The sequence below is a fragment of the Danio rerio genome, chromosome 20 (genome assembly GCF_049306965.1).
Source record: "Danio rerio strain Tuebingen ecotype United States chromosome 20, GRCz12tu, whole genome shotgun sequence".
NCBI classification, from domain to species: Eukaryota; Metazoa; Chordata; class Actinopteri; order Cypriniformes; family Danionidae; genus Danio; species Danio rerio.
In genome coordinates, this window is record NC_133195.1 from 36,439,798 (window position 1) to 36,451,817 (window position 12,020).

General features: G+C 32.8%; 1 protein-coding gene across 1 annotated transcript in view; it reads right to left on the reverse strand.

Moving 5' to 3' along the window:
• Positions 1–12,020, reverse strand: part of LOC101883269 (rho-associated protein kinase 2) — an 83,077-nt gene that overhangs the window by 782 nt on the left and 70,275 nt on the right. The window contains exons 14-23 of the mRNA XM_073933901.1: positions 11,903–11,996; positions 11,730–11,824; positions 10,902–11,073; positions 8,825–9,025; positions 7,268–7,341; positions 7,095–7,183; positions 6,310–6,388; positions 5,424–5,688; positions 3,674–3,950; positions 212–299 (exon numbers count right to left, since the gene is read on the reverse strand). Coding sequence (XP_073790002.1) covers positions 221–299; positions 3,674–3,950; positions 5,424–5,688; positions 6,310–6,388; positions 7,095–7,183; positions 7,268–7,341; positions 8,825–9,025; positions 10,902–11,073; positions 11,730–11,824; positions 11,903–11,996 — 1,425 coding nt within the window. The 3' untranslated portion in view covers positions 212–220. The remainder of the gene's footprint in view (positions 1–211; positions 300–3,673; positions 3,951–5,423; positions 5,689–6,309; positions 6,389–7,094; positions 7,184–7,267; positions 7,342–8,824; positions 9,026–10,901; positions 11,074–11,729; positions 11,825–11,902; positions 11,997–12,020) is intronic.

The window sequence follows — 12,020 nt, forward strand, 5'->3', positions numbered from 1 at the left end:
TTCTGCCTTTCATACACACATACAAACATGCCCACTCAAATACTGTAAGTGCATCAAACATGCTGGCAAATTCAAAACGTGTTGTATAGTCCCTCACAGTGGGAATTTTTAATATCATTCCAAAAAAAAGCAAAACCGGTTTTAAGCCACAGCTTAACACACACACATGTAAATGCATCCTCAAGCCACACGCTGGTCACCCCTCAAAAACCTCAAGTCTTCAGAAGTCTAAAACATCGTCATCATCCAATTCAACCTCAAGAGCCCAACCCCAGTCCTTCAGGCCCATTTCAAGCAATCTGCAACAAAGAGGAGTCTTTTGGCCCCATGTACAAATGCCATTGACAAAGTCTAAAATAAAAGTTATAAAGTTTAGTTTAAAAGTACACTGGTAAATACAGGTTCACATAAAAAAAAAAAAAAAAAAAAAATATATATATATATATATATATATATATATATATATATATATATATATATACAGTGCTCAGCATAAATGAGTACACCAATAAGCTCCAGATTTGGCTTCAGTACTGACTAAACTAATGTATATGCACAAGTATAATATTGGAAAGCATCCTATAGAAAATATTAATTTAAATGAGAGATTTGTGAGGGGTGTACTCATGTATATATATTGAGCACTGTATATTAAAAACTACACTTATAAAAGATACGTGATGAGGACAAATGCTATCCTTTATTTACAGAAAACTTTCTTTTTTATTTAATTTTATACCAGTAGATATTTGCTAGAGAAGCCCTCATGATGATATTATAGCTTTTTCATTATTGGAACATTTCATTTTTGGAAAACTGCTGTTTATTTTTTTAAGCTCTACATGATGTGATGGAGACACCCACTGCTCTTTATTTACAAAGATTTAAATTAAAATGTCACAAAAATGACCATGGCAGAGATGTCATGAAAAAAAAAAACTTGGGGAAAAAACACAAAAGATACATTTTTCTTTTTTTGGCCACAAAATAAAAAAAGATTGGTAATGTTATCAGTTTTTCAGCCTTTAAAAATATATGGAGACATATTTTGTGTTTTCTTGAACACTGAAAGATACATACAGAGTTTAAGTTAAATTTTAGACATTAAGACCACTATGAGTAACCCGTTTACTGGGTTGAAAATAGTATAAAATAAAATAAAATATTCACAGCTTAGATAGGATTAGATGGCAATATTATGGAATTAAAAGAGTGAGCCTGCATTGTTAGTGGAGTGTTTTTTAGTACTGAGGATTCAGATGCAAACAGAGAAGAGAACAAGCAGCCAAACATGTTGAAGATGAGCAGAAAAGAGATGCTGTGCACGGTACTTACTGTCCACACATTTACACGAGTAGGGAAGGTGAAAGGTCAGTGAAGAATGATACGGAGCATTGGGCCAGGGCTACAAAAGGTTAGCGGTATCATTGTAAGCTATTGAGATCTTCACAGCCAAGTCTACATACATGACACTACACTATGTTTACCTCAATTAAAAGCAGTAGTTCACCCAAAAATGAAAATGCCAAATTGATTTGCTGACTTTCTTTATGTTTAGTGAGGTATTTGTTTTTCAAAGTGACCACAACTCCTTGCACAACATTACAGTGAGCAGTCTATACAAGTACATTTTTGGATGAATTTTTCTTTTATTTTGAGATATGTATCTATATATGAGCAATTAATCAGAACAACAACAATAGCAGTGCAGTGATACACTTTTTAGTTTAAAGCTGAGCAGAACAGTTCAGACAGAAGTGTACGCAGGAAAGTAAAAAAGATTTATTTTTCAGAAAGTGACTTTACATGAATTGGCATGAATTAGGCATTTAATTTTTCATGGAAGAGCTTTGTCTAATAAAATAAAATAAAATAAAATAAAATAAACTGTTTTAACTATTAGCACAAATGTATTATTACAGAATTAAGAAAATGAAACATGATTTTATTTACATTTGCTTGTAGTTTTTTTTTTTTTAGCATTAACAAAAATAGAATGTTATCAATTAATGATAATTATTTTTATATTTAACAAAACTAATGCTTATTTCAGTGGTTAATCAGAAGGTTTTTTGCATCATTTTTGCAATTGGTTAAAATGCTGAGTTATGCAAATTCTAACTAATAAAGCACGATAAACATTCAAATGTTTTGAACCGTTAAATTATAATCCTTTTTCATTACTATTGTAGAACTACAAATAAACATGTTTTGGAATGAAAATGAATATATTTGGCACACAAAATGAGGTAATGGCAAAGAGCTGAATGGGAAATGATGAATAAATCAAGCTATTTTTCTTTTTTATCCAATAAAACATCAAGTGTTAGTAAAAGAAGATTTCAAACATTGCTTTAGATGAAGTCTTGTAACTATATCCTACAATTCTACTATATTTCAATATAACCTAAAGGCCCCAGTATACATCAACATAAATTGATGTTGTCATTTTGAGCAAAAGTTTGCATCCGCTGGTAAACACCTTTAAACGGTCATTACCTGGTCCCATTTTATGTAGGTGTGGCTTTAGAGCTACGCCTTTTTTAACAGGTTAATCTTCTCCAGCGCATTTGTTGAGAGGGTGCTCGCTGCAGAGCCATTTGAGGAGAGGTGAGCTCCAGAGAGGGGAAGCATGAGCTGTCGCTCCTCCTCCTGTAAGCTGTTTTAATGCGTACACCAACCCCACCCCTAACCCTACCCCCAGTGACATCACTCGTAGAAGAAGTGCAAAAAAGGTGGAGCTCAAGCTTAAGCTCCCCCTCTCTGGAGCTCACCTCTCCTCAAATGGCTCTGCAGCGAGCACCACTTGCATTTGTTCTGCTAAGTCTATTGAGGCCAATACAATCCAACACATTCAAAATAAAGGTTCTAAAAAGTTTTGCACTAAAAAGTAACCATTGTTGGTTCCCCAAAGAACCTTTTAATTCAATTAACGCTTTTTTCTCAGTGAGAATTCAAGATATTCAATGATATTTAAGATTATCAATGTATTTTTTCACTGTAATGAAACCTTTATGGAATGGATATTTAAAGCTGTTCATGGAACCATCTTTGCCAATATAGAAGCTTTATTTTTAAGACTAAGAGCAGCTTTACAGTGGAAGGGTAATTTATTAAGAAAAGATTTGATCATGTTTGATACTTAAAAAGCTTAATACTTGGTGTATTTGATTAAACTGCTATAAACATGATGGGACTCCACATGACTGGATTGCTGAAAACTGTTGTTTTGTCACCACAGCCATTTTTGTTTACGTTTATTTAGTTGTTACTGTAAGAAAAAATTGCACAGCACATATTTACATATTCATCTAAACATCACTGAGGCGTGTTGATGATGTCAAGATGTTCACAAACACTAAACCACCACTCTGGAATTTCAAACTTATTTTTCTTCTAAACGAGGAACAAAACATTCTTTATATCTGGGCATTAAAGGTATAGTTTCTTCAAAAATATAAAAATGTCTATCAGTATCTTTCTTCTATTAAACACAAAAGAAGGTATTTTGAAGAATGTACCCATTTACTAACAAAGTATTTGTTTTTCCCTACTGTGTCTGCCAATGGCTACCAATTTACAGCATTCTTCAAAATATCTTCTTTTGTGTTGAACAGAAGAGAGACACATGTTTGGAATAAGTTGAGGGTGAGTGAAAGCGTCTCCTCCTCACCTGTTCTTGCTGGAGGGCTGCTGTCGTGTAGAGTGCACTTTGACGGCTGCTCGGTGTGAAAGTCTGGGTGAAGACTGAGCGAGGCGAGGCGACGGCTGAGGGGAAAGGGTAGTGGGTGTTGCCTCTGAGGGCGCAGCGGATATGGCTATGCTGGAAGAGTGGGCGATGGAGGGTTTACGCGGAACCCTCTTGAGCAGCCGACTGACCCACTTCTTCTGCTCCTCTGTGGAGTTTGCCAGCAGCAGCATCTCTTTCGCTGTGGACATGTCGTAATTCACTGGAGGACAAAAACCAAAAAACAGATTCTTTTCAGAGTTCAAAACTCCATGTGTTAAAATGCATTTTCAAAAGCTTCGGTTTATATCAACAATTTTATAACAAGCAATTTTTAGCAAGCAATTAAACCGATCTAAAATAAATGAAGTACAGTAAATACATTATAATGTTACAAAAATCTAAATCCAGTAAAATTCAGCTCTATTTAATGTCTTTTAAAAAGATTCTAACATTTTCACCTGTAATATTTAGCACCACAACTGTTTTCAGCATTGATAATAAGATATTTCATAAACATCATAGTAGTATATTAATTTATGAAGTATAAAATGTAAATATATAATGAAGGATCGAGCAACATTGAAAAAACAAATGCTGACAATTCAGCTTTGACATCACAGGAGTAAATTAACATTAACACAAATAAAAAAAAACCCATTCAAACATTTTAAAATATAATTGGCTGAAATATGCCACAATTTTTTTGATGTTAATACATTTTGGATCAAATACTTGCAGTGTTGTTTAACATGAACACCTTTTTTTTTCATGTAGTAATAAAATACATCAATACAAATATATGATTTATTATTTTATATGCGGTTCTGATACGTTTTATATTTGAAAGCAAACTACCAATTTGTAAAAAAAGAAGCAATTCACATTATTATGTGTATAAATATAATTTGATAATATACATGCAGCCTTGTTAACGTCAAAAGAACTTAAAACAACAGTAGAATAAAAGTAGAATATTTCAGTTATGACTAATATCCATAAATACACGCTTACAGTGCTCAGCATATACGAGTACACCCCCCCCACCCCCATTTCCTATGGGATGCTTTACAATATTATATTTGTGCATATACATTAGTTTAATCAGCACTGAAGCCAAATCTGGAGCTTTTCTAACAAAATAAAACAAAATTCTATGTTAGGGAAAAATATAAAATACTAAATTTTCAAAAATAGCAAACATCAAGACAAACAAAAAATATATGCAATTCTGTTGAAATGTCGTAGCTTGTAATTGTTGTAAAATGTTGTAGATTTTTTTGCAGTATTTTGCATGAATTTAATATTATCTTTTCATTTCTAAAGATGTTCTGTGACTAAAATATTATTTTATTAAATATATCTTTTTAATAAATCTGTTTTGTTCAAATGCACCAATATATATAGATTACCCATATTCACTGAGAAATGGATAAAAATATTCACTTCCAAAATGGGGTGTACTCAATTTTGCTGAGCATTGTAGGTCTATAATTAGTTTATATGAACTTTTATTTATATATAAAAATAAATATTTCTTAAATTTATATTTATTTGTTTATTATTAACATATTTATTTATGAAATTATATTTGATTTTTACTTGCCTCCAGACAAATATTTTAACATTCTAAGTTTAATCAGCTACAGTACAGTAAAATGAGTTTGTTGTGTCTTTCTGAGTGTGATCTTTCGACCTCTACATGGAGCGAGGACCTCTTCTTTGCGATCGATGTGGTCTTTATGGCACTTGACTCTACAGCGTCTGCACTCGAGAGCCGGCGGAGGTCTGAAGACGTGCCATAGGGGTCGTGGACAGACCTCGCAGCTCGAGGGGAAGTGATAAAGCGTCAGAACAAACTCGTGACCCTTGTGTGGGATACACAGTGACCTCTCAGTCACAGATAACGACTCCACGGGCAGCTCCTCTTTCTTGCTCTCTCCTTCATTCGCATATAGTATCTGCACACAGAAGAAAAGTTCATATGAGGGATGTCAACATTTAGCTGCTTAATTTGAGGTGCAAGTGGCTTATGCTCAAATGAAGTAAGCGAGCATGAGCTTATGTTGGACAAACAGAATAAACATCAGTTTACGCTCCAGGGTTGTGGTGTTGTATTCTGTGTTTGTGTCTATTGTGGAAAGCATTAAAAATAGGCTTATTACCTGAAATGGTTTAGCATATCATCTATCCCAAAAGCTACATTTAGCTCATAAATATTTAATGCATAAATACTAATGATTCATGGAAGGACAGATAACGACAGATGAAGTGGCTAATAAATAACATCATTCTATTCTAGACATTTTAATCAATAAATGTCCCAACCATTACTTCTTTTTACAATCTTACTACCATTTTATTTACAATAAAAACATTTGCCTCAGAGTGGATATTTGTGTTTTGCGTGTCATTTGCATATCCTGTCATACTGGTGACAATGTCAGGCAGAAGTAGATGATTCTTTCATTAAGCTTAACATTTAGTCAATGCATTGATTATTAATTTAAACAAAATGGATTATGGGATTTTTTAAAAAGAATTGTACATCCCTAATTAACACTAAAGTGTGCTATAATTACCTGGAAGATGCGAGGGATTTCTCTGGGATCTGCGCGGTAAACATCTGTCTGAGTGACGGGTCTCACGTGGAAGAGTTTGCTGAGGGGGAAGAAAAAAAGACATGATTATATTTACACTTGATGAAACCACTGATTGATTAAGTATATAAAATTAACTGACTAAATGCCATGTATATTTGTCAGTCATGCATAAATTAATCAGGTAATATTTCTGAAATAGTACAAATCAAACAAATGTTGTTTTACATACAGTACAATAACCAATTTTATATACAGATGAAGTCAGAATTATTAGCCCCCTTTGATTTTTATTTATTTATTTCCCAAATGATGTTTAAGAGAGCAAGGAAACATTTATATATCTATAATATATAAATGAATATGAAAATTGATGACTTTATACAATAATTAAATGTTTTCAAAAGCAAAATATGTTTAATAAGCTACCATAACAATCAATTTATAAATAATTAAATGAAATTAGACCACGTTAAATACATTTTAGCTAAATACGTTTATTTGTTTGCACAAGGAACAATTTTTAAATGATTTTAGGCAATTTGAATGAATCCATTTTTAAAACCCAATTATTTAAATCAAACCGATTAGTTGAAAACCTTTATTGAAAAACTAAATTCGCCACAGTTATTGTATTTTATTTTGAGTGTCGAAAAAACTACCCTCTATGTATAACTGACAAATACAATACAAATGAATACACTTTTAAAATTATATAATTAGACCTATTTTTACATTAGTAAGTATACAAGGCTTTTCAAACTCACTCAATGTCCAGGATCATGAATGGACTGGACTGCTCTCGGTCTTGTTCAGAGTCATAAAACAGGATCTTCTTGCTGCTCACGACCACATACTGCAATAAGGCAAAAGCACAGATGATCAGAGAGTTTATTAATGTGATATATGTATGTGTATGTGTGTGTGTTTAAACCTTTACCTTCTTATCCCATCCAAACCGTTTGGTGTTTTTGGCAGGCATTGAGAGCCATCCTTCAAGACCGGACTCTGCGGCTAATAAACAAACAAAAAATAGTATTTAGTGTTTTAATATATTTTAATATAATAGAGTCACAACTAAAAGTGACCAATCATATTAAATTTCTTTAAGAAATGTAAGCTTTCAAAAAATATTAATCTCAAAGACAGAATGCAAAACTATACAACAAAATCTCTTATAATAAAAAGGTTTTCTCTTAGTAGTGTTAACAGGCGTACAGAAAACACATGTGTTGAGCAGTGTGAATTAATCTCAAATCTGATCACACAATGCTGAAAAGTGCGGCTGTGCTTCAAACAGTGCAGTGGTTTTCAGATTTTTGACATCATGCACACAGAACTGATGCATATATGTATAAGCATGTTTATAATATGTTAATCATATGGAAATATGTGTACATTGCAAAAGTGCAAAGGATTTTTGAATTCTAGAGAAAATAAAATAAAGCTGGATGGACTGGGGTGTTTTGAATTTTTGGTCCGATTAGGTCTAAAATTAAAAACTAAAATTAATGCATGTGTAAATGTAGCAACTTTTGCTCTTTTAAAGAAATATTTTAAATTACTTAAAAATATCTATAATAATTAAATAAACTGAATAAAAACAATATTTACTTTTTTCTTTAAGACTTTTTGTATGTTTAATAAATCTTTTTTATATGGTAAACCTGTTTTATACATTAAATATATATAAAAACTGAAATATTTAAGATATATATTTAAGTTGTGGAGTGTGTATATCAGGTTGGGAATCACTGATCTAGTGTGCAGCCTACCTAGACAGTATTTTTGGGCATTGTAAACTCATTTTGCCACCGGTCATAATCAACACTGAGGGAAACAAATCCACCAAATAACTGGAAATGGTGTCTTCCATTATCTGAAATTCTTGCACTGCTCTGCCATATGTACATATACAGTGCTTTGTTGTTAGCTCTGCTTCAGCTGTATATTGGCACTCGTCAATGTCAGAAAAAAAAGAGATGACCAATCAGATGAAAGCAAGCAGGGTTTACAGTACACATGAACTGAGTACAAATATCCTTTTGAAGCATCGATTTACCACTTACAAAAATATGGAAATAGCAAAACAATTCCTATTTGAACATGTACTGTAAAGGGACCAATAGGAACTAATGCAAACTACTAACACATTTCCCTTAAATTCCAAAATGTTCAGCTGAAAAAAATTATATAATTTACACGAATTAAGCAATTCTGAACTAAATGTTAACATACTGTATTAGGCGTACAACTGAGAGTACATTTATGATTATTAAAATATTATTTGAAAAAAATGTTTACCAATCCTTACTTTTCATCTAGAATTAGGCCAAGATAATCCTTCACTATTCGATTGCCTTATAATTTATGAACATTATTAGTCTCCTCCAGTGTTCCAGACACAGTAATCCCCTTGATTATGCCCAAAAACACTGTCAAGGAGTTTAGCATTGAACTCCACACTGAATAAAGGTTAGTCTCCATGCAGGATCACCTGCAGCCTCAGGGTCAGGAGGCGTCTCATATGTAAGGGCAGGTGTTTGCCTCCACTCATCTTCCTCATCCTCCTCTTCATCAGAGTCAGAGGAGAAGCGAGGAGCGATTCGACAGGGCCGGGTATCAATACACACCGACTTGGAGCTTCGCTGGTATGTGAAGGACATAGACTCCGAGGTGTGTGAGTGTGTGATTCGCACTACACAAATATCATGACCACAGAGGAAAGAAGGAGGAGGTAATAAAGCACAAGGATGAACATTAGAAGGAAAAGTGCAAGTTTAGAAGAGAAAAGAGAAAAAAGAAAGGAAAGAGGAAAGAGGAAAGAAAGGAAAAGAGGAAAGAGTGGTGGTTATGTGTATTGATTATGTGTTGTAGAGTCAGTGAATGTTTGAAAACAAGAGCTTTGTGAATTTGGGATATACTGGATTAAATGCTCAATCGAATTTATGCAAGTAAAAATGTATTAACAAAAATTATTAAGTAAATGAATGAAGTGGATCAATACAATACATACCTGTTTTTCCCAGCATTCTCCTGTATTTTACAATTCTATCCTGCTATCATCCCGTGAGGGTATTTTCCCATATTTTAAATTTTTAATCCTGGTGGGAAATGTCCCCTCCCATCCGAGGGTTGTCTAGTTAGTTATTATGAGTATGGAAAATGTCTTTTCCTGCAATTATTCTGCTTCAGGAGTCAGACTGTTGACTGTAAGTAACACAACAAATAATGCAATAAGTAGTTTTGAAGAAAAATTAGCTTTGTCGTTGAACCCGAGAAAAACTTTGAAAATAAGCATAATGACGTAGTCTCTATGCTATAAAAATAACAATGATGAAACCATTTTTAACCAAGGGGACATATCTTTATTAGTACAGTTCGGCTGTATTATTTGTGTCCTCTTCAAAAAAATGGTCAAAAGAAATTTTATATTTATTGTCCCCCATATACTGTTAAATCAAATTTACGCCCATGCTATGAAGGGTATCAAACTTTAAAGAGGTGATCCTTCCTATATGCAGCCTATACTGCCGAACCACCAGGGGATGCCCCTTGCTCTTAAATGTGAATTTTATTCAGGCATGAAAACACCTTAAAATAGATATAAAAACGGTTAAAAAAAAATTCTTTCCTTTCTATTAAAGACGCTATTGCCCCTGCTACACAATCCTGAAAACACTCAGTTTATTTAACGGTGTGTAACTGTCAGATGCGTATCCATATTGATAAATAGAAGCTGTTTCCCAAACATATCTGTACATGCTATTTGAAGCGAAGCAAAAGTGGACACAGTGGGTTTTGGATTCATGTTTGAACAGACATATACACATAATAATAATAATAATAATAATAATAATAATAATAATAATATTTAAACAAGTCAATCTTAGTGGGATTTCTTTTAAACAACAAATTTTTTTTAAATGAGCATAAACAGTTAGAAAAACAATCAGATACTTTCATTAAATCCATTTCTTTACAATAGCAATTAATTTTAATATTCCTTATTTTCACATCCTAATGTTGACAGGTATGATACATTATAAATAAATTAAACAACGCATAAAATGAATGTCAGGTGTTAAGTTCTTGTTCATTGATTTACTAGGATGATTTTAAATTTAAGTAAATAAAGTTATTTTACTTAATCAAACCGACACTTTATACAATTGGATGGGGGCATCTCTAATAAAACACTCAAATAATTTAAAAAATAGTAAATTGACTGAATATATTAAAAAAATTAATATATAAATATATAGATAAACTTTACCTAAGTAAATTTGTAAGGGGAAATCCATAAAAAAGTAATTGAAATATAAATTAATGGAGAGAATACCCAATTAAATGTTAACTGAATATAGTTAAGTTAATCAATAAATAAGCGCAAGATAAATTACAAAAAAGGAAATCCCCCAAGTGTGTAATAAGTAAAGAAAGTTAATAATTGAACTAACTAAACACATTTCTTTATATATCATTTTTATACCTAGTGTGTGTGTATATATATTATGCCACCCTAAGCACTGATCTTTACACTGCTAATAATATGTCATAACCTGCAGTGTTACCTGGATATGCCTCGTCAGAATCCAGGTTATTGCCGATGCTGCTGATGCTGGTGGTGTCCAGAGAGTGAATGCTCAGAGACGTGAGTTGACTGCGCAGACGCTCAATATCACTGTCTTTACTGTCCAGAGACATCTGCATCTCCAGACGCACCTGAGACTCCTCTTCTATCATCTGCACACACAACAACACAACTTTCTGAACAGATTCAGACATTTATGGATTGTATGAAATACTAGACAAAAGGAATCAATGTATCTTTTTATTTTTTAAGTAATCAATACAATATTGACACATGAAAGCTGTGGATTATTTTTTTCTATATTCTTATTTTTTTTTACAGTAAGTGTGTTTTCACTGTATAACTAGACGACATATAATAATAATAATAATAATAATAATAATAATAATTCCAATTAATAGATTTTTCTATAGAATTTGACATGATGAGGCTGTGACTGAGTGTGGAATCATGGAAGTTGCTATCTTCAATATATATATATATGGGCCCAGCTGCGTTTGATATTATGACCACTTATTTATGCATCTAAAACACAGAGGCAGGTTCTGTGTTAAGGTACTTAAGAGTGCCACTAAAGTATTGTAATAATTGAATCGAGAATTAAATCGCATCACATTGACAGCTTGTGATTCAGAATCAGATCTGAATCAATATCCGTCTCCTTCATGACCTCCGCCAGCTTGTTTATAGCCTACAATACAGACATCTGATAATGGAATTCAGCCGAGACATGAAAAAAAAAAACTGCTATTTTAAGCTATAATGTAATCAACAGTTACAAAGCTGTGATAAAAAATTCTAAATGCACCTGAACCTTGAGTGTTTTCTCCACCTGTATCTGCTTCTCATACGACACTGTGAGAGATTTCATCTGTTTCTCTTCTTCTTTGATCTTCTCCAGCTCTGTTTATTAAATGTTAAAGCATGGTAAATGAACATTGTACCATCACTCTATTTATATTATTATAGAAGTCAGCTCACTTTGCTGTATGTGCTTTAGTTTATTGTTGAGCTCCTCTTTCTCACTGGCCAGGTTGGCAACATCCACAGTCAGCGTACGGTTTGACTCCTCCAGCTTGTGTAGAATAGAAGAATAATA